This window comes from Eptatretus burgeri, chromosome 9 (assembly GCF_056783735.1).
Source record: "Eptatretus burgeri isolate ZD-2024b chromosome 9, Ebu_testis_v1, whole genome shotgun sequence".
NCBI classification, from domain to species: domain Eukaryota; kingdom Metazoa; phylum Chordata; class Myxini; order Myxiniformes; family Myxinidae; genus Eptatretus; species Eptatretus burgeri.
Window position 1 is genome coordinate 97313858 of NC_140969.1, and position 26240 is coordinate 97340097.

The 26240-nt window shown below is 43.9% G+C and overlaps 1 protein-coding gene across 12 annotated transcripts in view; it reads right to left on the minus strand.

Moving 5' to 3' along the window:
• The window catches only part of SCAPER (S-phase cyclin A associated protein in the ER), a 631592-nt gene that overhangs the window by 202666 nt on the left and 402686 nt on the right, over positions 1-26240 (minus strand). For all 12 annotated transcript variants that reach the window (XM_085896259.1, XM_085896255.1, XM_085896256.1 and 9 more), the window contains one exon: positions 14030-14145. In XM_085896259.1, the coding sequence (XP_085752385.1) occupies positions 14030-14145 (116 nt within the window). The remainder of the gene's footprint in view (positions 1-14029; positions 14146-26240) is intronic.

Below are 26240 nucleotides of genomic sequence, written 5' to 3' on the forward strand. Positions count from 1 at the left end.
CAGGAGGAACCTGCTTCAGCACCCTCTCCAAATAATGATATGGTTGCGGTTCTGCGAAGCCGGCACTCCCCAAGGCAATGGCATCCAACATAAGTGATCCCGAGACAGTTATCTCATTAGTATTCGTTTTTTTTTGCACCTGCACCACACTGCACCACATTTTGCACCTTCCACTCCACTCACACACCGTAGACACTCCAGTTTTCTTCCCTCCTTCCCCTTCCTAAGCAATTGGGTGTCCTAGGTCTGTCGTCCGCGCCATGTACGAGTTCGTTTACACCTCACCTGCTTCTCCTCTCTTTGGCTATCTCTAATGGCGCCTGTAACATGTACAATTCAAGTTAAGATTGTAGAAGTTCTTTATATCGGGTGAACTCTGCTCTGTGTCCTCTAAAGTGTGTGTGTGTGTGTGTGTGTGTGTGTGTGTGTGTGTGTGTGTGTGTGTGTGTGTGTGTGTGTGTCTCCTCCATAACTCCAAAACCATAAAACGTAGCAGCCTGAAACTTTGCATGCATACCAAGAAAACTAAAAGGATGTGCAAAGTGAAAATTGCATGTTTGGGTTAATTAAAACACCCCTTTTGAAGATAATTAACGGCCTTATTTAATATTATCCTTCATTAGGAGATCCTCGGCCACCTTGCTCTCAAGGGTCTGAAGGCGCTTCCTGGGTCACCTCGCTGGGATCTGAAGCCGCCATGTTTTTTAGCCTGCTCAACCATGCCTCGACATGGAACAGGCCACAATAATTTCTTAACGATAAAGTTTTTCTTTTTCTCCACTTTCCTCACTCATATTATCGAATGCCTGTTCATCGTAGCTACGAATTGCTGGGTACATTGCAATGCTTATAAACTCCCAAAGACGTCAGCGTTCATTGCTTTATTTCATTTCCGCACATGTGATCACCACAAGTATCCCTTAAACTAAGGAGAATTACAAAATTTAAGCTCCAAAAGCGAACTTACAAGGAGTTCCGACTCCTAGAAAAGTATTTATTTATCCAATTCGGACATATTTGACGGAGAGGGCGTCTCCAGGAGTTGGGTGCCAAGGGGGCCGTTTATTATCAACCGTTTCGTTAGTGTGCTTAAGCCATTTGGCGAGTGCTCTAAAATACTTGCACTGTCACTGAATACTGTAAGATCGATCGACAGGGGTCACTCGCCTGCGTTGGCCACGAGTTGTTCTGTGGTGCAACAGGCAGTGGCTGGATGGCTGAAAATGTGAAATTTTATTTTCCACGACGTTCCCCTTTTTCTACAATTTCCATTATATGACCCGTCACTTCGACATCAATACATAAAGTAGAAAACACAACAACAACAACAACAACAACAACGTACACATCTCACATCGACCGAGCTGCGCGATGGCAGGCGTTCTCTCGGGTGCCTCGCCTCGTAAAAATGTTGCGCAATTTCTTTTTATAATTTGTTTAACTTTTTGTGTGATGTGTTTTCATTATCGACCAGTCACTTCGACATTAATACATTAAAAAAAACCTCCATCGACCTCGCGTTCAGAGTTCCTTCATGCTGGTTTGAGCTGTGAAAAGTGTTGGCTGACATTTTGTGAAAAATTGCATTTCGTTAAATTTTCTCTTGAATTCCATATTTAAATAATTATATTTAAAAGGTAAGCCTTTGCGGTTTTCCTTTTTGTGTAATGTGTCCGTGCAGAACTTTGTAAGGATCTTGGAACAGACTGTGTTTCCCTGTAAGGCTCGCTTAGCTGCACCTGGATGGGTTTGCGGGTTGTGGAGTCGCGGCTGAAACCCAAATCCTCTCCTGGTTCCTCCTGACGACTCCATCTTTGATCTTTACTTCTTTGGGTTCTTTCTTTAGTCTCCCGTTTGATTTGCCCTCACCCAATGATTTAACAAGCTTAGCGGGAAACCAACACTGATGCATTAATGAAGTTGGGTACACCTGGAACATATGATGTCAAGAATTAATGCTCGGGTAACACTACCTTGGTTCGCCCAGTATGGAGGTATAGACGACAGGCACAGTAGGTTTTAACTTCTAACAATAGCAGCATACAAGTGATCGCGTTTTTCTTTGTCCTCGTGGCTGTTTCTCCAGCAGTTAGTTATCTTTATATGAACCGAGTTTGTTTGAGAATCGTTGGGAGTTTCTCTTTGTGACTTTCAAAGCTGATAACACGCGATTTCTGAGCCGTTTGCCGCATTAACATGTTTTCTAAATTTCAGAACCAATTTTTTTTAAACCCATCACCACAGATGGCAAGTGACCCGGATTTCACGCGTTTGACTCATTTTGTTTGTGAAAACCCGCAGACCCGTTTTAGTATCATCAAAACCCGTATTAGATGGAAAGTTCGATCCATTTTAAAAATGCAATGTTTTGCTTCTGTTCCACTCACACGAATTGACACAGAGACTGTTAGACCTGGGATGTGTTCAGTTACCAAGTTTCTTATGCGCGTTACCAAGACGCGTCCGGGCGGTGTTTATGTCTGGACAGGAGGTTGTCTCTGGAAGGGAGTTTGTCTCCGGACCATGTTTATAGTACGACCGGCAGAAAATGGATTTCAGACATTATTTTGTTTCCAGATTCACTGTTATTCTATGCAGAATCATTTTTATGAAACGGTATGAATGATAATTAACCCGACACCGCACATCTGCCTTCCCTTCCTCTCACACTGTCTTCCCTTTCCCCCTACCCTTACTCGCTCCCCTCACTCCTCTTTACTTTCCCCTCCACGTCTTCACTCTCTCCTCCCTCCCCAACCCTTCTCTTCCTCTTCCTCCTTCCGTTTCTCCCTTCCCCCTTTAGTATTACTGTCAGCAAAGCGACGGGTGGTATTTGCTCGTTTTGTAAATAATAATTGCATTTTTTTTTGCTGCACCCACGAATCCTGGCTTTTTCATGTTGTACATACGTGTGAATAAACCTCTTACTGTGCCACATGACCTTTCCTCGCCCTTGCTTTTGTTATAAATGAACCCAGCCCATTTCGACTTTTCCTTCATTGGTGCAGCATGGTCTGCACATTAGCTTCGCCAGAAAGTTTTACCCCAATAATCTATTTTATGAGCTGGTGCATACTTGGCAGCTCCGCTTGGCTGCACCTGACACGGTAAGTTTCACACAAGTACGCACCGAGGGCACGTGACCTGCCTTGGCACGGCCGTCCACACGTAAGGTATCACGCGAGTCGCGAGGTGGTGTAACCCTCCAGGATTGGCCGTATCAACAGGCATTCGTGGTTGCCCAGCAATCCACTGGTATACAGAGTTATCTGTGCCCGGCGGCCTCAGGACCAGTTGTTCAGGAGGAACCCAAGTGCTTCCCCTCGTGGCGAGCCACGAACCCCGGGTCCGCGACAATATACTCCATGATGCAGTGTCCCTTACTGGCACTTGCACCAAAAGGAAGTGAATAAGGTAAAAGAGAAAAAAAAATTAATGTGATAAATTAAATCACAATCAATGTGAGAATGATAATTTTATAGTCCCAATCAGTTCATTTACCAGATTTCAAAGACCTTTCATCAAAATCAATATCAGCAGCACTAAAAGCAGAAAAACAAAACTCCCCTACCCAATGGGATTTGGCTTGGTGAGGACAAGGCCTATACAAAAATCACACACACACACACACACACACACACACACACACACACACACACACACACACACACACACACACACACACACACACACACACACACACACACACACACACACACACACACACACACACACACACACACACTCCAGAGTAACTGGGTGGCCAATCTGTAAAACTCCATCCGGTACCAGGTAAGTCCTCATGTTATGGAGAATAGACATGTGCGGAGTAGAAAAAGAAAATGCACCAGGCTTACAGGTGCAGAACAATGCTGACCACCACCAATTAATAAGTCCAGCAAAACAACAAATAATTAATCTGTGAGAACAACCATGAAAATGGCTGCTCTCGGTCAAGCATCATGAATGCAAGGAACGTCAAAGGAAACGTGAATGTAAAATAAAATAAAATTAAAAAGGGCGAAAAAAAAATTCAATGCAATCAATGAAAGCAAAAAGATAAGGATATCCACTCATCGGAGGAATGCTGGCATGTCCGATTCAATTGGGACGATTCCAAATTTATCCATGGTCATTTGAAGAAGTGCACAAAAGAGATCTGTCATCGGAACCATCATCAAATCATTGAATGCATGCGTATTGAAAGGAAAGGGAAAAGTTTAGACAGGAGGGGTGGAGATTATAGTCTTAGTTATACTTTCATTTTACACATAAAACAGGATCGAAGATTCCTGCTTTTATCCGAGTCATCTTGAGCTAGCAGGAAGTCGAATGAGCAGGAAGTCACTTAATACATTTGAAATTAAATTCAGAGCTCTCAACTTGACAAATTATAATCTCACAACATACTAGAACGGCACTTGGGAGAGCGCGTACCTCTGCCAGGCTGAACAATTTATGTTTTGTATCGCACTGATTATGCTGGATTTGCATCTGGGAATTCACCAAAAATTGAATCAATTCGTCCTTGTCACACACCCGTGTCCAGCGAGTTTCGTCAGAATCCATCCACAACTTTGAGATATCGTGCTGTATGTTGTTTTTTGGCCTTATCTCTCAATGGTGAAGAATCACTTACAAAAAATTCCAGTATCCAGATTCAGATCTTCACCAAAATATAGACATATAGACTCAAAACATCTAAAATCTAGACTTCACCAGACAAACAGATAGTGAACACATAACCTCCATCCACCTTCGGTGGCAGAGGTAACAAACAAACAAACAAACAAACAAACAAACAAACAAACAACGTTTTCCTGTCATGATCAAAGTTGCACAATAACGTGGAATGACTGTCAATGTATGTTTGAAACAAATGTCGGTTATAAACCACATTCCAAGTTGGAGAGTTTGTAAGAATGCATTAAATGCCTCAAAGTGAAAATTGTAAAATCTACGGCGGTCGATAAGATGATCATATGGACGGACAATATGAGAATCAAGAAGTGATTAATGATGATAATAATATGAGCAAAGAAAGCGATCAGCAAAATAAAATCAACGTAGGAATATTACAAGGATTAATAGTTATTTATAACCAGAGTTGGTGTCAAAGCCACCCAATGCTCACCTGTTTACACATTTATCGCTTTTAAAAGACTAGTCTAATAATATTTTTTTATAAAGCATCGCAGTGAAGTCTGATCCAAATAATTTTAAAGCAATATATGTATTTGTATATTGAAATCAGTAAAAAATAGTGTGGTAGATAAAAACATTAGAAAGGAAATAACTTGTAGCAAAAAATTTAACATTTTCACGCTCACGCCGGGGGTATCGCTATAGCTCTCTGTTCTTTGAACAGGTGAGCTAAAGATCGAAGAATGCTTGGAGAGAGAGAATATATATATATATATATATATATATATATATATATATATATATATATATATATATATACATATACATATACATATACATACATATATACAATGCAGCCATTTCAAAATCGAGAGAGGGTAAGAGCCATTCAGATACATCCTTCACAAGCATGAAGCAGGATGCAAAGAGTGTAAGTGGTTGCAACTGTTGATGATTGGTCAGTTTTAACAACAGATGTAAAATTATCCCATATTAGTTCAAGTTAATGACTTTGCATACATGTTCGGAAAGGGTAGTTCAAGGTTCAGTGCTCTTACAGATGGTTTACGTCACGACGAAGAATCGTAGAAAAGCTTCCACCGCAAGTGTAATACAACAGATGCAAACCGGAGGACAAAACACACACGGGTTCCTGTTCTAACTGTAGTGTCGACAATATGCAGGAAGAGGCACCAAACTCGGAGCAGGCCACAGAAAGCCCAAGGGGGAGGATAGCAGTGCACTTGTGGCCAGCGTCCTCCTTTAATCTCCCAATCTAAGCCTCGGGCGGGGCTTACTCCTGCCACTAAGCAGAGCAGATGGCTTCCTTATGGAAGATTAATTGCTCGACCCTCGAGTCTTTTCCCCTTGTATAGTGGGCACTGTCGGCAGAGCCGTCTCGGGACCGCCGCTGCTCCGCAAGTGAGGGTTATCAGGGCATTAGAGTTAGTCCTGCAACAAGCGTGTGCGCATGGATATATAACCCGTCTTCCTGGACAAATGCAGGTGCAGCCAATCCCTACACAATGGCAAGTAAATGCCATTTGAATGGTGAAGATCATTGGTTCCTTTTGCTCTGTGGTTGGAGGTACACCAAAATAAATAGCATCCTGTATATCCATTCTTTAACTATTCCAACGGCAAAGGTGGAAAAAAAATCACTAAATTCCTCAACTAGAAAGTTCATAGAACACCGCACCCCATATAATCTTGAGAAAGAAGGACTTGGGCATGGTCTGCGAGCGGAAAATTTGATTGGTCGTGATGACGCAAAATGCCGTAATATTTTGTAAAAGTACCACGAAACAGAAGGGTTTTTAAAAGTGCCAAAAAGCCGATTTGTGTTCTACAGCGTTCTCGTATATAATTCATTTGAAATTAAAGATTTAAAGGTCGGAGAACAAAAACAAAATTCGAAAGTTTACCGCCATCGATGCAGCGTCTTTTACACCACCAAATTTAACATGTTATATTAGTTCTTCGTACTTGTTGTTTGTGTCCCTTATGACATCCCCAAAACCAGTAAGTTTCCTGTTTGGAATGATTTGCAATTTTTGGTTGACTGCTAACAAAAAAAAATTTCACTCCCCTCTGCGCATGCACAATCGGGACAGATCAGAGCCAAAGTACGGTGAAACTACAGGTTTGTTTTCTGACCCATGTTCCAATCAGTGTTAAAAATAGAACATTGAATTGAAAATAAGTTGTTCCTCGATCATAAACTGACAACAAATGTAGACAGAGAGACAGACAAAGTGCATCAATTGATGAAGCACTCATTTTGTTTCGCACGTGTGGGGTAACAAGGCAAAAAAAACGAGTTTGTATTGTTTAGAAGTGCAAGTATTGTGTTTTTGAAAAGTCCCTCATTGTAATGCATGCAGATGACTCTAGAACGGCACTTGGTAGAGCACATACATAGTTCCGCCAGGCTGAACAGTTAACAGTTTACGTATTGTATCCCACTGATAGGCCGGATCTGGATCCGGACCTGAACCAAAATCTAAAATCAAAATCTGGACCTGAACCAAAAATCAGGTTGTTCTCGTCACCTTACCAACTCATGGACCCAGTTTCTTCTCTAACTTTTTGAAACATCGTGCTATAGATCGTTTTTGGCCCTATCTCTCAAAGGTGAAAAATCACTTAAAATTCTACTATCCGGATTCAGTTCTTCACCAAAATAAAATAAATTCTTCCTCGTCACACACCAAATGTGTCCACGTCGTTTAGTCTGAATCCATCTATAACATTTTGAGATATCCTGCTCACAGACAGACAAACAGGCAAGGGTGAAAACACAACATCCGTCCACCTTTGGTGGCAGAGGTAATGAGTGCCAAATTGGTCAATGAAGCCAAATGGAAGTCAATGCAAAGGTGAGGGTAGGAGCTCCTCTCAGTGGTGTTAGGATTGGGGCAGATGCCTGCACTAAGCTGCTCAATGGTCTCGCGATGTCGACCTCATGTTCTGGATCACATGGCACCTCTTCTGCCATCTTGAGCATGCATTTATGTTTTCAGAAAAAAATTCTCCATATTTTAAATGGAACTTGAATAAATTTTGAACTGAAACATGTTGTCACTCAAAACATTTGAATTTTTCTCTGGAGGGTTGAAGTCCAAATCATGCTTCATACAACAAATGTCAGAGTGAGATTCAATCCCGGATCCAAATTCCAACTCCTGATGACCAAATGTCGTATTTACTCCCCTCACCACAAACGCAAATTATACAACGGACCGTGAGGTCGCAAACGCTGGAGATCTACTCCACGGATGGCTGTTACGGGCTCAATCAAATATGGAGCACCAGGAATGGTGTTGGATGCTTCATGTTATAACAAGCATGTCTAAACATGTTCATTATCAGGATTATGATTAACTTGATTGAATCCCCAGAGAAAGGCCATTTGTGCCAAAACGGTCGGCCCGAGTCAGCCGTCTGCCAGCTTGCTGGGGTCTATATTCACCATTTTGTTCAGCCTGCTCAACAATGCCTCGACTTGGAACAGGCCACAACGGTTTCTTAATGATAAAGTGCTCAAAAATTATTTTTCACTTTCCTCACTCATATCATCGAATGTCTTATCATCATACCTATGAATCACTGGATATATTGCAATGCTTATAAACGCACGGAGATGCCAGTGTTCATGGGTTTATTTCATTTCCGCAAATGCGATAACCTCGAAAATCTCTTAAACTGATTCGAATTTCAAAATTTAAAAACTTCGTAATTGACATCAGGAGCAGTTCTAACTGCTAAAAAAAAAGGAAAAGAAAGTGTTCGTTTCTACATTTCGGACAGTTTTTGACATTCTGGGTGTCTCCAAGGCTGTACATGGTTTCCACACAAGCGATAACCTCTAGAATCGCCTCACATGAGTCAAATTTCATCATTTTAACAACTTCATGGACCTCAGCAGCAGTTCCCATTTGATTGGCCAGGCGGTGTGTCTGTCCCCCGACGTGGCCGGGCAGTGTGTCCGTCCCCTGGATGTGGCCGGGCGGTGTTCATCTCCGACGGTGTTTGTCTCCGCGTGGGGTTTGGCACAGGCCCGGGTTTGGCTACAGAGTCCAGGCAGCATTTGTCTCTGGACATGTCTAAGCAGTATGAAGTGTATATAACCAGTAGAAAATTTATTTCACACATTATTTTGTTTCCATCTTCACTATGCACAATCATTTTTATGACATAGTATGAATCGTAATTAACGCTTCACCGCACGTCTGCCTTTCCCTCACCTCACATCACGCTGCCTTCTTTGCCACTCACATCACGCTGCCTTCCCTTCCACTCCCCTTACACTTCCTTCTCCCATCACACTTCTTTCCCATCACGCTGCCTTCTGCTCCTCCACCCCTCCTCGCTTCCCCTCCACCTCCTCCACCTCCCTCCCCACTCTTTGTCTCCCCCATCCCCTCTCCCGTCAGCAAAGCGACAGGTGGTACTTGCGAGCAATAAATAAACAGAACGATACACAACAAAAACAAGTCTAAATGGCCCACAGTCACTCACGCTTACACACAAAAGTGAACTCGCTTGGGGGTAAAACCCACATGACAGCAAAGCAACAGAGCTGCTAGCAAAGCGATCCTGTACCATGAGATGCTAAGGAGGTGATCTGTCAGGGAGCAAATACCACAAGAGGCCTCCAGAGATCTGGAATGATGACTGACAACTCTTTTGAACAAAGCAAGTCTCTGGTGATCCCTGCCCTCCCTTTGGGAATTTTGCCTGGCTCACCCCAGAGTTCTGTTATATTTCAGCAGAGTGGTGGGGTGAGGGGCAATGACACCTCTGGGAATGTCTGCCACGGGGTTGTGGGCCACCGCGCATGCGTCCTCAGGGCCATTTGGGGCTCGGCATACAGGCGTGATCACTGCACCAATCACATTGGGCAAACAAGGGGAAACACCAGACAAGACGTCATGAGCCTCTATAACTATTTATTTTGGAACATTTAATCTATTTCTGTGGAAGATTAACTTTCCCGATGGTTCCATCTTTACCTATCCAGGTTCCTCCTGATGGTTCCATCTTTACCTATCCAGGTTCCTCCTGATGGTTCCATCTTTACCTATCCAGGTTCCTCCTGATGGTTCCATCTTTACCTATCCAGGTTCCTCCTGATGGTTCCATCTTTACCTATCCAGGTTCGTCCTGATGGTTCCTCCTGATGGTTCCATCTTTACCTATCCAGGTTCCACTTGATGGTTCTATCTTTCCCTACCCAGGTTCCTCCTGATGGTTCCATCTTTACCTATCCCGGTTCTTCCTCATGGTTCCATCTTTACCTATCCAGGTTCCTCCTGATGGTTCCATCTTTACCTATCCAGGTTCCTTCTGCTGGTTCCATATTTCCCTATATAGGTTCCTCCTGATGGTTCCATCTTTACCTATCCAGGTTCCTCCTGATGGTTCCATCTTTACCTATCCAGGTTCCTCCTGATGGTTCCATCTTTACCTATCCAGGTTCCTCCTGATGGTTCTATCTTTACCTCTCGAGGTTCATCCTGATGGTTCCATCTTTCCCTCTCCAGGTTCCACCTGAATATTCCATCTTTACCTCTCCGGGTTCCTCCCAATGGTTCCATCTTTACCTATCCAGGTTCCTCCTGATGGTTCCATCTCTACCTCTCCAGGTTCCTCCTGATGGTTCTATCTTTACTTCTAAGGGTTCCTCCCAATGGTTCCATCTTTACCTATCCAGGTTCCTCCTGAATGTTCCATCTTTACCTCTCCGGGTTCCTCCCAATGGTTCCATCTTTACCTATCCAGGTTCCTCCTGATGGTTCCATCATTATCTCTGCAGGTTCCTCCTGAAGGTTTCATCTTTACCTACCCAGGTTCCTCCTGATGGTTCCATCTTTACCTCTCCAGGTTCCTCCTCATGGTTCCATCTTTACCTACCCAGGTTCCTCCTGATGGTTCCATTCTTACCTCCCGAGGTTCCTCCTGATGTTTCCATAAATACCTCTTCAGGGTCCTCCTCATGGCTATACATTTCTCTATCCAGGTTCCTCCCGATGGTTCCATCTTTTCCTATCTAGATTCTTCCTGATGGTTCTATCTTTACCTATCCAGGTTCCTCCTGATGGTTCATCTTTACTGATCCAGGTTCCTTCTAATGGTTCCATCTTTACATATCCAGGTTTCTCCTCATGGTTCCATCTTTACCTATCCAGGTTCCTCCTGATGGTTCCATCTTTACCTCTCCAGGTTCCTCCTGCTGGTTCCATCTTTACCTCTCCAGGTTGCTCCTGAATGTTCCATCTTTACCTTTCCGGGTTCCTCCCAATGGTACCATCTTTACCTCTCCAGGTTCCTTCTGATGGTTCCATCTTTACCTCTCCAGGTTCCTCCAGAATGTTCCATCTTTACCTATCCAGGTTACTCCTGATTGTTCCATCTTTACCTATCCAGGTTCCTCTCAATGGTTCCATCTTTACCTATCCAGGTTCCTCCTGATGGTCCCATCTTTACCTATCCAGGTTCCTCCTGATGGTTCCATCTTTACCTATCCAGGTTCCTCCTGATGGTTCCATCTTTACCTATCCAGGTTCCTCCTGATGGTTCCATCTTTACCTCTCCAGGTTCCTCCTGATGGTTCCATCTTTACCTCTCCAGGTTCCTCCTGATGATTCCATCTTTACCTCTCCAGGTTCCTCCTGAATGTTCCATCTTTACCTCTCCGGGTTCCTCCCAATGGTTCCATGTTTACCTATCCAGGTTCCTCCTTATGGTTCCATCTTTATCTCTGCAGGTTCCTCCCGATGGTTCCATCTTTACCTACCCAGGTTCCTCCTGATGGTTCCATCTTTACCTCTCCGGGTTCCTCCTGATGGTTCCATCTCTACCTCTCCAGGTTCCTCCTGATGGTTCTATCTTTACCTCTAAGGGTTCCTCCCAATGGTTCCATCTTTACCTATCCAGGTTCCTCCTGAATGTTCCATCTTTACCTCTCTGGGTTCCTCCTGATGGTTCCATCTTTACCTACCCAGGCTCCTCCTGATGGTTCCATCTTTACCTACCCAGGTTCCTCCTGATGGTTCCATCTTTACCTCTCCAGGTTCCTCCTGATGGTTCCATCTTTACCTACCCAGGCTCCTCCTGATGGTTCCATTCTTACCTCCCGAGGTTCCTCCTGATGTTTCCATAATTACCTCTCCAGGGTCCTCCTCATGGCTATACATTTCTCTATCCAGGTTCCTCCCGATGGTTCCATCTTTTCCTATCTCGATTCTTCCTGATGGTTCTATCTTTACCTATCCAGGTTCCTCCTGATGGTTCCATTTTTACCTATCCAGGTTCCTCCTGATGGTTCCATCTTTACATATCCAGCTTTCTCTTCATGGTTCCATCTTTACCTATCCAGGTTCCTCCTGATGGTTCCATCTTTACCTCTCCAGGTTCCTCCTGAATGTTCCATCTTTACCTCTCCGGGTTCCTCCCAATGGTTCCATCTTTACCTATCCAGGTTCCTCCTGATGGTTCCATCTTTATCTCTGCAGATTCCTCCCGATGGTTCCATCTTTACCGATCTGGGTTCCCCCTGAAGGTCCCGTTGCTGTATTTGGTCTTTCATTTGATTATTTCATTTCAATCTTGAACCTTTGTTTCAGGCTCTCCAAAACAAATTAAGCGATTACAATTTCGATTCAACGTCGGCTCAAAAAGATTTTTCTTGCAGTAAGTGATTGCAAACTCAGCTATTGAAAGAATGAAAAAGACACGCAGGTCTAAACGTATATAAAATCAGAAAAGCAAAGCACGACTAAGTCGGAGACGATCTGAAAAATTCGGAGGAGGAAAATAAAGTCAACACGTAAGAAAATGAGCAAACCACAGTACGACATCAAAAGCAAAATCACCATAGGAAAGGATGCGGGAAAATATTAATTAACAACCAAACAGGAGCTTTCATTCAAAACGATGAAACACAGTGGCATCAAAACCACCCAGCTCAAACATAGGTGTGCAGAGATGGAGAGAATACATAAAATAATATCAATAACCGGTGCCCGACAGGTGCGTTGGTCACAAAGCAGCGAGACAACGATCGGTCGTGAGACTAGCGTAACCTAGGCTATACACAGAGAGAGATCCAGAAAGCGAGAGAGTAACAGAAAGAAATCAATTCCTGGAATTGCATGCACACAGCCTCAATGGCTCGTAATTGAAACAGATGGCAGCATATCCAGTGACAAGTGGCCAGGACACAGTAAACCGATCCCGTCGGAACCACATCTGCTGAGATGACCTCGGAATGGCTCCACCACAGGGTCAGCCCCACATGGCCCACCGGTTGCAGCGCTTTAGCAGCATCTGTGTCGGGCGTACAGTTTCAACCGACACCAACTGGGTCGCCGCTTTCTTTTTCCACTTGAACAAAAAAAAAATGTCACTTTTCTGCAGGGGAATCATTTGTGGGATTCATTGCCGTGTGCCATTCCCTTGCCGAGTCCTTAAGGAATGCAACTGCACCTTTGTGGAAGCTCAAAAGCTGGAGTGCGGATCTGCTCAGGTTCAGTTTGAGGAACCATCCAGATTTCTGCATTGCCTTGATTTGATGTCCAAATGGAAATCTTGAACAACACCACCACCAACAACAACAAAAAAAGAAGTTGAAAAGGGTTTAAAAAGCAGACAATGAAGACGTTATCTTTCTGATTTGCAGCGGAGAAAACCATGACCTCACTGAATGAACGGAACAATAAAAGTCGGTGAGGAAAAGGTTTGCTTTTGTGGAAGATTAAGAGTAATTAGCGATGTCAAAGGCAGAACTGCCCTTAATTAGTTGAGTACACGATTCCAAAAGAGTAAGTAAGCACATGTCAGGTTAGCCATTTAACCCATACGGTGAGTTAAGGGTGAATTCTGTGGTGCCTTCACTGAGAAGATCAGTGGGATCATTAAACCAATACTTGCCTGCTTGGATAAGGCTCTAAGACAGGATATTAGGATGCAGTAAACTGTTTTCTTTTTAGCCACGTAGGCCGAAAAATATGTACACATAAACACTCAAAAGCGGTCTCGGTGTGTTTGACAATTGCAACCTGCCTGCAGGTGAAAAAGGCAGCCACTGTGGACATAAAGGATGAGAATGACATCACAGAAGTGCAATGCAAGACAACGTCCGAAAGCATTCATCCGATCGAATGCTTCATTTCAATCGAAAACCTGGAAAATCTATGATGAGTTTTGGTGATGTTGAGTGTTAGGGAGGGACAATGTAAGAATAAAATCAAAACTCAGGTCATGGATGCAACAGAATCTGCAATTGCTTGATCACCTGTTTGAAAAGATTGTCCATTAAAAACAACCAAACATTTATCGCATCGGCGGCGCTAACCCGAGAGAAATGGAGACAAACACTCACTTGACTGGGATCTTCCCACTCGATGTTGTTCCCACCACAGTCCCAAACATCTGCAGGAGTTGTCCCAAAGCCGCAAGGCCGCCACTCAGCCGGAATGTAAGTTGGTCAGCATGGACCTGGTGAGAATCGTATGCAATCAGAGCCTGCAGTGAGCCTCACTCATCATCGTGTCTTCGTGCATGTAATAATAATGATACTTTCTGCAAACATTCATTCAACTTATTGTGGAAACACAAAAGAAAAGAAAAAATTTCAAAAGAAAAACCTCAAGTCGAATATATCCGATTGTACCAAACTCCACTTATGGGCCACAACTATCCCGAATGATGATTATGCAGATGCAACACCTACAAGTTCTTAGAACAGCTTGACCCCATTCCTGGCTGACAGTGACATGAATGCAGGGATTGCCAATGCACCAATCATCCTCATTTGTACAGTGTCAATTTACTTGTGCATTTAACGTCCATCAGTGTTCAGTCACCATAGGCAGTCTACAGCACACAGTCGAGAGAGACAGAGACAGAGACAGAGACAGAGAGACAAACAAAGCAATATATTTGTCAAAACCTTTCCACTTTGGGCTTAGAAGCAAACCACTTTACTTTTTCAAACTCTCAGAAACAATTTGAACTAAACTGAGCCTCCAGGGTAAAATCACAAGTGGTGTGTCTGAAAATGCAGTGCTGCACCCATAGCACACCATCATGCAAAATTTGCCCTTCAAACTCTTTTAGAGTTTTGAAAGAAAAATACCTTTAAAGCACCGGTCATGTTGAGAGCAAGGGGAAAGAAGAAAGGACATGGAAAAGGGAGGGGGGGCAGAAGAGACGGAATAAATGAAATAAATAACTACTCCATCCCTACAGGACAGTAAAAGCTGAAGGTGTGTGCACAAGTGTGGTACGTTACTGAGATGACTCCCCAAATGTAAGGTGTGAGTAATAACAGTGCTCTTAAAAGGCATACTAGTGGGGATGGGGAAGGGGGAGGGAAAAAAAAAGGCTCCCCTCTCAACCCTGCAATAAATGATCCCACCAGCAATGGGCTATTTTATCAAGTCTTCTCGTCACGACGGCGTGCACCCATTTAGCTCTGGTGGTGGGTGAAAATTGGTGGCAATGGTGGGCTTGCCGAGACACCGAGGTGGGGGGCCATCAGGGCTGTCCCATCGCCTGCTGTGCGCATTCCTGTCATTGCTTTTCATCACTGAGACAGAGATGCGACCGAGTGTGACCATCGTGGGTGTGTGGCATTGTCTGTAGACGAGGTGGTTTCACGCTTGAGGTCGGGATAGAATGAAGACTTGGAAAAAGGTGGAAATTTTAAACCTCGCTTAAGGTCGAAGCACATCCTGAATAAACAGGTGATTAAATCTACCTTGCTTCAATAATTAATTCCTTCAAGATGGCAATTCCCTTTCTGAAATATATAATTATTTCATGATAGCTATAATGCTTTACCTTAACTTCATTTTGGTGATGTCACAATCTCACTTCAGAGCAAATGGCTGATCAATTCTGCACTGAAGGGAAGTTTTCCTGACAATCTCACACAAATCATGGATTAAGTTTTATCCCATGAGGAATTAAATCGGATATCACAAATACCATCCAATCAACGCCATGATAATCCAACCTGAACCTTAACCTCCATGCCCATCCAGGAGAATTGCCGAACAATGCAAGCCCACCTTGATGAACAATTAATAATTAAATGTTTAATCATTAATGGATGAAATGTGTGTGTGTGTGTGTGTGTGTGTGTGTGTGTGTGTGTGTGTGTGTGTGTGTGTGTGTGTGTGTGTGTGTGTGAAAAGAGAAAGGGTGTGTGTGTGAGAAAGGGTGTATGAGTGTGTGAGAGAAAGGGAGTGTGTGTGTGAGAAAGGGAGTGTGTGTGTGAGAAAGGGAGTGTGTGTGTGAGAAAGGGAGTGTGTGTGTGAGAAAGGGAGTGTGTGCGTGAGAAAGGGAGTGTGTGTGTGTGTGTGTGTGTGTGTGTGTGTGTGTGTGTGTGTGTGTGTGTGTGTGAAAAGAGAAAGGGTGTGTGTGTGAGAAAGGGTGTGTGTGTGAGAAAGGGTGTATGAGTGTGTGAGAGAAAGGGAGTGTGTGTGTGAGAAAGGGAGTGTGTGTGTGAGAAAGGGAGTGTGTGTGTGAGAAAGGGTGTGTGTGTGTGAGAAAGGGTGTGTGTGTGTGAGAAAGGGTGTGTGTGTGAGAAAGTGTGTGTGTGTGAGAAAGGGTGTGTGTGTGGGAGAAAGGGTGTGTGTGTGGGAGTGTGTGTGTGTGTGTGTGTGTGTGTGTGTGTGTGTGTGTGTGTGTGTGTGTGTGTGTGTGTGAGAGAAAGGGTGTGTGTGTGTGTGTGTATGAGAAAGCGTGTGTGTGTGTGTGTGTTTATGAGAAAGCGTATGTGTGTGTGTATGAGAAATAGTGTGTGTCTGTGATAGTGTGTGTGAGTGAGTGAGTGAGTGAGTGAGTGAGTGAGTGAGTGAGTGAGTGAGTGAGTGAGTGAGTGAGTCAGAGAGAGAGAGAGAGAGAGAGAGAGAGAGAGAGAGAGAGAGAGAGAGAGAGAGAGAGAGAGAGAGAGAGAGAGAGAGAGAGAGAGAGAATATGTGTGTGTGTGCGTGCGTGAGAAAGTGTGTGTGTGTGTGCGTGTGAGTGTGAGAAAGTGTGTGTGAGAAAGCATGTGTGTGTGAGAAAGCGTGTGTGTGTGTGTGTGTGTGTGTGTGTGTGTGTGTGTGTGTGTGTGTGTGTGTGTGTGAGAAAGCGTGTGTGGAGAGTGAGAGTGAGAGAGTGAGTGAGATCTTTCGGCACAATATACCAATGGAAGTTTACAACCGCCTTCCAAGTCATAATTAAGCCAAGGATTTGGAATTAATTTAAAGTAGGCCCACCAACACACAATGGCCTGATCTTTCCAGACACAAGCACCATAAGTAGGTGCGAGCTGCCTGCAGAGCACAAAGAAGATTGTTGGATCCTATTAAGTTGGGAATTTTGAACATCTGACTCATCATTTCAAAAGTGAGTAAGCTACCTTGCTTTGACACAGCTGTAGGTAGCCGACTCACGTATGAGCTGTTTGGTGTATGTTCGATTCCAAACTGTAAACTATCATCGAGGTTGTTTCATTGGCAAGGCACTGCACCAATGGACACACCGTCATTAGGATGGGCCGTGAAGGCGGATGACCCACCTGCATATAACACTCATTGGCAGATGTAAAGGATCCCACCTGTGACTTTAAGAATAAATAAGAGTACACCATCACATGCCAATATTCAAATTCCCACCTGACTCATCAAGGGGCACTGCATCAGCAGCACAGCCACACCTCAGATGCAATCAGCAGGCCAAATTGTTGAGTGAATTCCAGTTAAATATATATTTTTTCGAGATGGATAACTATCTGGTATGTATTATATTATATAATTATAGTGAGATTATTCTTTCTGTTGCACTTCCCCTTCTCTCCACCCCTCTCACCACAACTCCTCCTCCTCCTCCTCCTCCTCCACCCGCCACACTCACCTCCCATGCAGAATAAAGAGCTTGTCTTGATGGTGAAGAGTAGTGTCGATCTGCGTCGGCGGACAGGTAGAACAATAGATGGAATGAACAGAACGTTGACCGCATGTGCTAATTGCCGTGGGAAGCAAGGAGAAGATGACGTTTCGGGTGTTAACCCTTACCGAGGAAGGGTTAAAGTCCGAACCACAGATTCTTCGTGCTTCCCACGGCGGTCAGCAAACCTCAATCAACCATTTTGATGGCTTCAGGTTCAGGTCCCATTTGAAGGCCATTCCGTGGAGAAAATATCAGATGTGAACGTTGTACAAAATGTCCAAGCAGTTTTGTTTCTGAAGTTTGTATAGTTTTAGGAGGTGCGGGTCCCCTCTCCAAATATGCTAAATGCAAGTTTTCTGGAATAAAACCCAACAGGGCATTGAGCCTGTGATCACAAATGGTGTCACGTCAAGGCTTCAATCACAAGACACACAAGGTTCACTTCCTCAAAGATAAAGTACTGGAGATGTCTTGCCAAAGAAAAAGTAATTTAATTGTTCTTCATGTACAAGCATCTTCCTTTTTTTGTATAGTCGAGGCTCATGGAAGAGCGAGAACAAAGAACATATTAGGACGCAACAGAACAAAAAGAACAGCATAAGGAAAAGGGAGGGGGGGCACTCCCAGCAGGGCCGAGAGACTAAATAAATGGAGATGGACAACAAGGGATGTGGGTAAGAATGATGGGTGGGGAAGGGTGCAGAGGGTGGATACAGAAACAAACTCTCACGAAGGAACAAAAGATCATGTTTTTGAATTGGAGATGATCCGAGATGGTGGTGAACAGTTGCCTTGAAGACCTGGAGAGAAGAAGGAAATTGAAGAGGATGTGGAAGTTGATTCCATAGGTGGGGAAAGAACAGAGGAATGAATGAGTGGAGGTGAGCAGTGATTCTGGATTTTGGTCGTTTCACCATAAAGGTACTGATGGTGGACTATGTGTGCCCTTCAGCAACCTGGTGGGGGGACAAAGCCTGGAAGAAGACAAAAGTTGCAAGACCAAAAGGAGACGGAAGAAGACAGATACCAGAAAGGCGACGCTCTGGACAAATTTGAAATCATAGTCTGAATTTATTCAATATGTCAAAATCTCAAAGTTTAAAAAGTGCCATTAATCCAAGTGGAATGAAGTGAAGTTTCCACTGATTGGCCCCAATAAGATCAGCCAACGCTAGTTCATTTGCCGAAATGGAATTTGGATGTTGAACCCATTCAGTTTTCTGTTGTCATTTGTTCAAATCGCTTAGCTCAGACACAGTTCCACAAAATTAAAACAAAACCGAGACGGGCAATACTTCCATGGGGAGTTGATGCTCGTGTTCGAAGGAACGGTTCACATTTGGTGACCACCGGCAGACCAAACAACAAGGCGCCCCACTGCGCAAAGCCCGACACACAGAGCCGGCCGAACCACGTTCCCAGCCAGCTGGGTAATTATGGAAGTTTAACACCACCCTAATCTGCTGCTAATACCGTGGCTAGGGTTACATATCAACAGTTAGTGAGCTTTAGGATACTACGATTACACTGTGCGGTTGCAGTGGGGTAAAGGACTAGACGGCGCAGCACATTGAGCAGTAACCAGGAGGTCGTTTTACGGTAGGATAGCGAGTTTAGCTGGCAGACTTGACACTTAACTTATTACCTCCACCACCGAAGGTGGACGCAGGTTATGTTTTCACCCCTGTCTGTCTGTCATGAGCTCAATATCTCAAAAAGTTACGGATGGATTCGGACGAAACTTGGCGGATGACAAGACAACAACAAGCTGATCAGATTTTGGTTCAGGCCCGGATCTCATTTGTGCAGCGTTTCCAATTATCTATTTGGTGAACAGACAGGTGCATCGATTTCTCAGAATGTCCTTGTCCTATCGTTCGATATTTGATAGACAAGCTCCTCCATCTTAGACAATAGCAACAACAACAAAAAAGTAATGTTTTGGGAGTTTACGTTCACCGGACATACATTCAAACCAACAACCTTCACTCACGTCGCAAGTATGTGCGTCAATGGAGTCAAGTTTGAGTCATCAGGACGGCATTTGGACAAATTGAAATTGCCACTCGATTGCAAAGTTCCACAACAATGAAACAAAAGAGCCTTGATAAGTCATCAGGCTCATAGAGGAAGGTTGCCAAGTTATATACAACATGGCATACTACTGAGAAAAATGCTACAAACAAAACTCTGACACAATCACCCATTTTGGATTTCACAAAGAAAAGTGCAAAACAGTTTTAAAAAGACAGATTGTCATAACGAATTCTTCTTCTTCTTTCATGGCCAAAATTATTCCCATGTTCTTATGGAGATGGCAGGGGGGGGGGGGAAGATTTTGGGCAAATCTTTCATGAACCGGCTAGTCAGGCCTGACGCTCGACTACGTAGTCAGGGGAGGAATTTTTACTTTGTTCATGGTGCCAGAGATAGCTCGCATACTCTTCACGAACGATACCATGAGATCTTTAACGTCCACCGACTAATGCCAGCAGACGAGACGCCCGTTTAACGTTAATCCCAGAGACGGCACACACGGATGCATCACCCTGCCTGAGAAACACTGTTATGACAAGTTTATAGCTGGGTCGGGATTCAAACCCAGGCTAGCCAACTAACTTCGAGGCCAGTGTGTGTACCTCTAGGTCATCCTACCACCTCACATTTTGCAAAGAACTACTGTCCTGAATTGGACCTGTGAAGATGGGAGCTGCTCTCACACAGAAACATTGTCAGGATGTGCATTGGGAAAGCATTCCACACCACCACCACCATCAAATCCAAGTGTAGTTTGTAAGCTCTGCATCGCTTCACAACGTCACATCTTCTGAAATCTAAGTAGTCTTAAATAAGACACTCTTATTTAAACACGAGGCCTTGACCACAAATTGCCGCAATGCTTCACTCACATCGATCCATCAAACACCTCCATTTTGCTGATTGATCAAACCGAATTTTTTTTTTGTCCACAAATCGTTGGCATATCCTCTCCACAATGGCTGCGTGATAACAGCAATAAGGTCTTGGTTTCCTCAAGGGATGCAGCTGTTCAAAATACAGACCTGGACAACCCGTGTCTTTTCATTTCATGACGCTCTCTTGCATAATTCATTATCCTGTTTGTATCAAACGTCATTTCTGGATTTCTGACTTCCTCTACACTCGTGCAGTTAAGGTGTTGCCATCAACGAAGCCCTCTCATCCCCCCTCCCACTGTTGGTGTTCTCCAAGGAAGCATTTTGGGCCCAGTCTTGTTCCTCATCTATATAAATGGCCTCCATGCTGCTTTGGAAAAAAAACCCTCCCTTTTTGGAGATTACTCTACATTGTATGTAAGGTACCCCCAACCCATGGCTCAGCAGACAGGAGCTGCATCACTCTATGTTGATCTGAAAATTATGAGATTGGTCTGATAAATATCTTTCAATCCTGGAAAATCCCAAAGTCTCACCCTATCGCTCTGGAATGATTGTCAAATGAACCCACCTTTCCATTCTCTTGGCCAACCACTGGAGGAGGTTCAGTCTCATGAACTTCTCGGTCTCACCATCAGCCATGACCTTTCCTAGGCAAACCACAGAAAAACTGTCTCCAAAGCCAGCTGCAGACTTGGCATCCTCTGTTGATCCAAGTCTTTCCTTCGAAAATCAGAGCTATTCAGTCTACAAGACCTTTGTCGGTAGCTCAATGGAGTACAGCTCTCTGCTATGGGCTGGCACCCCAGCATTACACCCACCTCTCCTGGATTATGTGGAATGTAAAGCTCTCAAAATTATTGCAATCTCCCACGATGAGGCCGAAGCACAAGCTCGGTTGATCTTACATCATACGCAGGTCGATGATCTCCGTTTTCTCACGTCTATTCTGCAACGTTGCTCCCTCCACTGTCGCAGTTCTCTGACCCTCCCCCAGCAACAACAGGATACACGTGCTCCTTCCAGAGGTTGTTCCGACTCACTTCCCACCAGGACTTCAAGCAAGCAATGTACTGTCATTTGTTGTTATCCTCAATTCTGACCCATCAGATTTATCACCCCCATTAACCTTTCCTAACCCAACCATCTTACTTGCTAGTTTCAGCGATTCCTCCAATCATCCCTTTCCTCTATTCCCATTTGTTCATTCCTTTGACATTTGTCCCAGAGTCAGTTATACCTCGCTCTTCCACAACCTCTGCTCCTGCAAAGAAAAAAAGAAAGAAAGAAAAAAAAACTGCGGCCCCAGTGGCCCACTGTCAGCTCACCTTTCCACGAGCCTCGATCTCATATTGAAAAATTAATCCATCACAAATAGTGTCGACTATTCGAAGCCAAAGGTACCGGCCCGTTTTACCGATCGACGTTAGTCCTCATTGAGGATCGTTACAGGGTGTCGTGCTCAGTTAATAAAAGTCCGTTGCAAGTCAAAAGTCAGGCTCGTTTCACCACCATCAGCTCGAATGTCCAAACTCTCTGATTTGCCCGTTTTGAAACACTTTGAGCTGCTGCACGGTTTCATCTCAGCTTAACTATATCAAGACTATTTCCTAAACTCTGGGATCGCAGTTTCATGATTAGGCAAGGAATCATTAACCGTTGAGATAGCTTTATAAAGTGAGCTCAGGTATATTTGCGTTCACAAACGATGAATGAAAAATGCTATTTGGAACTATTTCAGTGACAAATCTTTCGAGTACACTTTGGCAGAACCGATTTGCAAAGGAATTGCAATTAAAGAGTGCAAGAGCCCTTTGAGATTACCAAGAATTCAAATTCACGGCTAAGCTTCCTTCCTGAGAGTTTGCTTCTGTATCCATCTTGTCCACCCCATATGTGTACTCCTTCCTTCCCGACACCTCATTCCTTATTCAAAGGTTTTTACAGTGGCTGAGAAAAGTGTAGCGACACAGAAAAGAAAAAAAAGCAGAAAAATTCCTTATCCCTCCAAGTCTCCCTGAATTTTGTCCCTCAACTCTGCTGTCGGTGCGTTTCCATCCTCTCTTTTTGTTGTTCCTCTTGTTCTGTTACGTCCTGATCCATCGAATATCCCAGCGCCTCAACGAGCCTCGGCTTTGTATGTTGAAAACAAGAAAAAAAAGAAAAGCTTGGACAGCTTTTTCAGTCAGCTGAAAGTCTTTAACCCAACACGATTGATAATGCAGTAATCAAGGCCCGGGTTATACCAGGACATTGCTGTGTATGCAGTTAAACTTTTCCATGTATCTGTTAAATAAAGCGTGTGTCATACACAAGGTGGCTTTCAGGTCATACAAATAGCCCAACACTGGATCACTGCCGTTACTGCAAGAAAAATAAACCAAAATCATAATCGAGTACCCAAATTCCCAACTGACACGACCAACATACAAGAAAGAGCTTACAAATCCTGAATCTTTGGCATATTCCGAACTGGTATATTCACTATTTTACTCATTAGAACCTTTGGTGATGGCTCAGCGCCCCCTCCCCACCACTGTGTTTGTCCGAAGGCCTTTAGTATGTTAAACCGTGTCGGATGTCATGCGCGTTTATAGAGTGCGAAGTACAGTTTATCAGCATCTCAATGACACAAATGTTCTTCAGCTTCCCTCATCACCTCTTGCTCACCTTGGGCAAACATTTACCTTTTCAACATGGTCAGTGTGTCACACCCATCACAAACGGTGTGCCCAGCTTGCTTTTTCCAAGCTCGGCTCTTATCTGTCGTCCAGTACTGATTAACCCCTCTGGTGATTGCAAGCTGTGTATCTTCTGCGCTGCCTGAAAGAGAGGAATCTTCTCGTAGCTCGTAGCACTATAACGAAACTTTAGTCACAGCAGAGGCGGTGGTTGGCAGGTCGGCCTTTAAGTTAGAACACTCGCCTCCAAGCTGTGTAGCACGGCTTCAAATCCTGGCCCGGCTATAAACTGTCATCCCGGTGTTTCACAGGCAGAGTGATTCATGAATGTGTGCTGTCCATCGGATGGACGTTAAACTGAGTGTCCCGTCTGCTGACATTAGTTGGTGGACGCTAAAGATCCCACGGTGCCCTATCGTCACACCCGGAGCAAATTACAAATTCCTGCCCTAACATTAGTCGAACATCAGGCCTGCCCAGCCGGTTGGTGAAAGACTTGGGCTAAGCTTTCCACAGCCAACTCCAGAAGAACGTCTGTGAGCTCACGTCGAACCACAGCACAGCATTAAACACACAAGAAATGTATTTCGTCTTTTCCAGTCTGTATCAAAAGAAACACTCCACCTGGATAACCCCTATGGGAAAGTGAAAGTCACAAAACCAACAGAAAAATAAAACAATCAACGGACTATCATTACATTCAACACTATTCTTTGCTGAGAACAGAAACAAAATGTCTGCTCCCGACGACTGCAAATTGCAAGTTGCGTGCAGATCACCGCTTACCACCGAGCGACGTTCTTTCATTCCTTGCAATGGTGAGCGCTGGGTGGTTGTGATGTGATGATTTAGCATCAATTGCAAATATTATTTTGACTGTGTCGATACAAGACTCGCAAATGATGAAGATTGTTGGCTTATTATTTCCAGAAATGGTCATCGTACTGCCGACGAGACAAAAACATGGTTCAAAAGTTATACGATCAAGGTAAATGCTCTCATTAATACAACTACCCTCGGTATGTACTCCAAACTTCCCCCTGCTTGACAAACCTCAATAAACACCAAGATTGATTGATATGATTACCATTATGATTGGCATCAAACTAATACAGAGAAAGAACTACAACTACACTCGGTGGAGCGCATCCTTCCGCCAGGTTGAACAGGTTATGTTTTGTATCCCAATGATAGGCTGGATCCCAATCCGGACCTGAAAAAAAATTAAAAATCTAATAACTTCGTCCTTGTCCTACAATCAAACCTATCCACCAAGTTTCGTTTAAAACTCGATGAGATATCCTGCTCACAGACAGACAGACAGACAGACAGACAGACAGACAAATAAGGGTAAAAACATAACCTCTGTCCACCTTCGATCTCAGAGGTAAAAACAAAGCAATCTATTTGATTCATGCATCAGATGTTCATTTTGGGTCAAAAAAATCAAATAATAATAAAAAATAATAATAATCATTCTTGCCACACATATACTATATACATACATACATACATACATACATATATACATACAGCATTTGCCCTCTACATTTTAATCCACAAGGTCTGATTCAAAAGCAGCAAATGCATCCTTAAGCAGATTGCGTGAGACAGACCAGGCCCAATTAAGTGGTGGGCACAAAAACTGCAACCCAGCGATAAAAAATAAATGAAATGAAAAGAGAACGATTAAGAAAGAAAGCGCAGAGTTTGGTTTGAGAGGCCCCGAGAGCAAGAAGCGAGCTAACGTACTTATCGGGCAGTAAACAATCTCGGCGCCTATTGCTTTGCATAAGTCACAATGACAAGAAAAGTGGATGCTGGAGTGGTGGTGCGTTGCTGCAAGGGAATTAAGAGGTGTGTTGTTTGGGAGAGGGGGGGTGTGGTGGTTGGGAGGAAGGTGGATTTGCTGGACGCGTGCGGCCTGCCCCAGCAGATGGAAGCTAACAAGATTACAAATCCGCGGTCATTGTGAGGGCCACAGCAAAGCCGTGGGGGGCCTAAAATCAATTTGTTACGCTTGCCAGAGAAGGGTAGCTCGGGAAGCAGGTTTGTGGTGCAGTGAAGGCTCTGCTAGGCCCATTAGTGTTGCTCATGGCATGGTGAGATCGGCGAGATGCTTCACCAATATTAGACAATTCTCCTGCTACTGTGACAATATGCTCTAATGTAGCATGTAATGCCTGTGGCAGAGGTGTGAGTCATGAGATATTTTATGATCGGGCACGATCAAAGCAATTGGGCCGGCAGGATTGCTCAGCTGATAGTGCGCCCATCCATGATGCATCTTGCCTCTGTTTGATCCTCAGTGGAGTCGGACTAAACTTCGAGCTTCCGTTTTAATGCAGTTCCAGGTATATATTATCATCACATCCTTTGGATGTTGATGCAAAGCTAACTGATACTGTATATTTAGTTGGATGTTAAATATCAAATGCTGCCAGAAGCGAAAACATTTTCCCCTTGGACATATATATTATGTATAATGAGTACTATCTACAGCAATACAAATCATGAGTGGATATGGCAATGGCATGATCGGTGAAATGGTCTCCTCCTGTGTCTCGGTTTCCTTGTATTTAAACCTCATCGAAGCATCCACCTGAATAACACCAAAAATATTATGCGAGTCACCCGGTGCGGGCGGGGGGGGGGGGGTGGGTAAGCGATCATTCATGTTATTATCTTAATGATTAGTAATACCACAGCAGAGTACCCACTATGGTGTACCACTTTTGAAAAAGTAGTTGCTGGAATGAAACACTATGTGCCTAGCGATTCCACTAGTGAAGTTAGGTGATCGACCAAAGTTTGAAATTTTCCCATCTTTTTTGACCGTGGGCCGCAATTTTGAAATTTCAGGAAAAATCCATATTTTTGGAAATAATATTGATTTTTGAATATTTTAAAAAATATATTTCTCTATGTTTAGATGGCCGAATGCACTTCAGTAGGCACCAGTATGATAGTAAGTACCCGTAAATAGTATTCACAACTTGTCCGAACATTTTGAGAAGGGGTTGCCATTTTGGAAATTCAGTGAAAATCGTATATT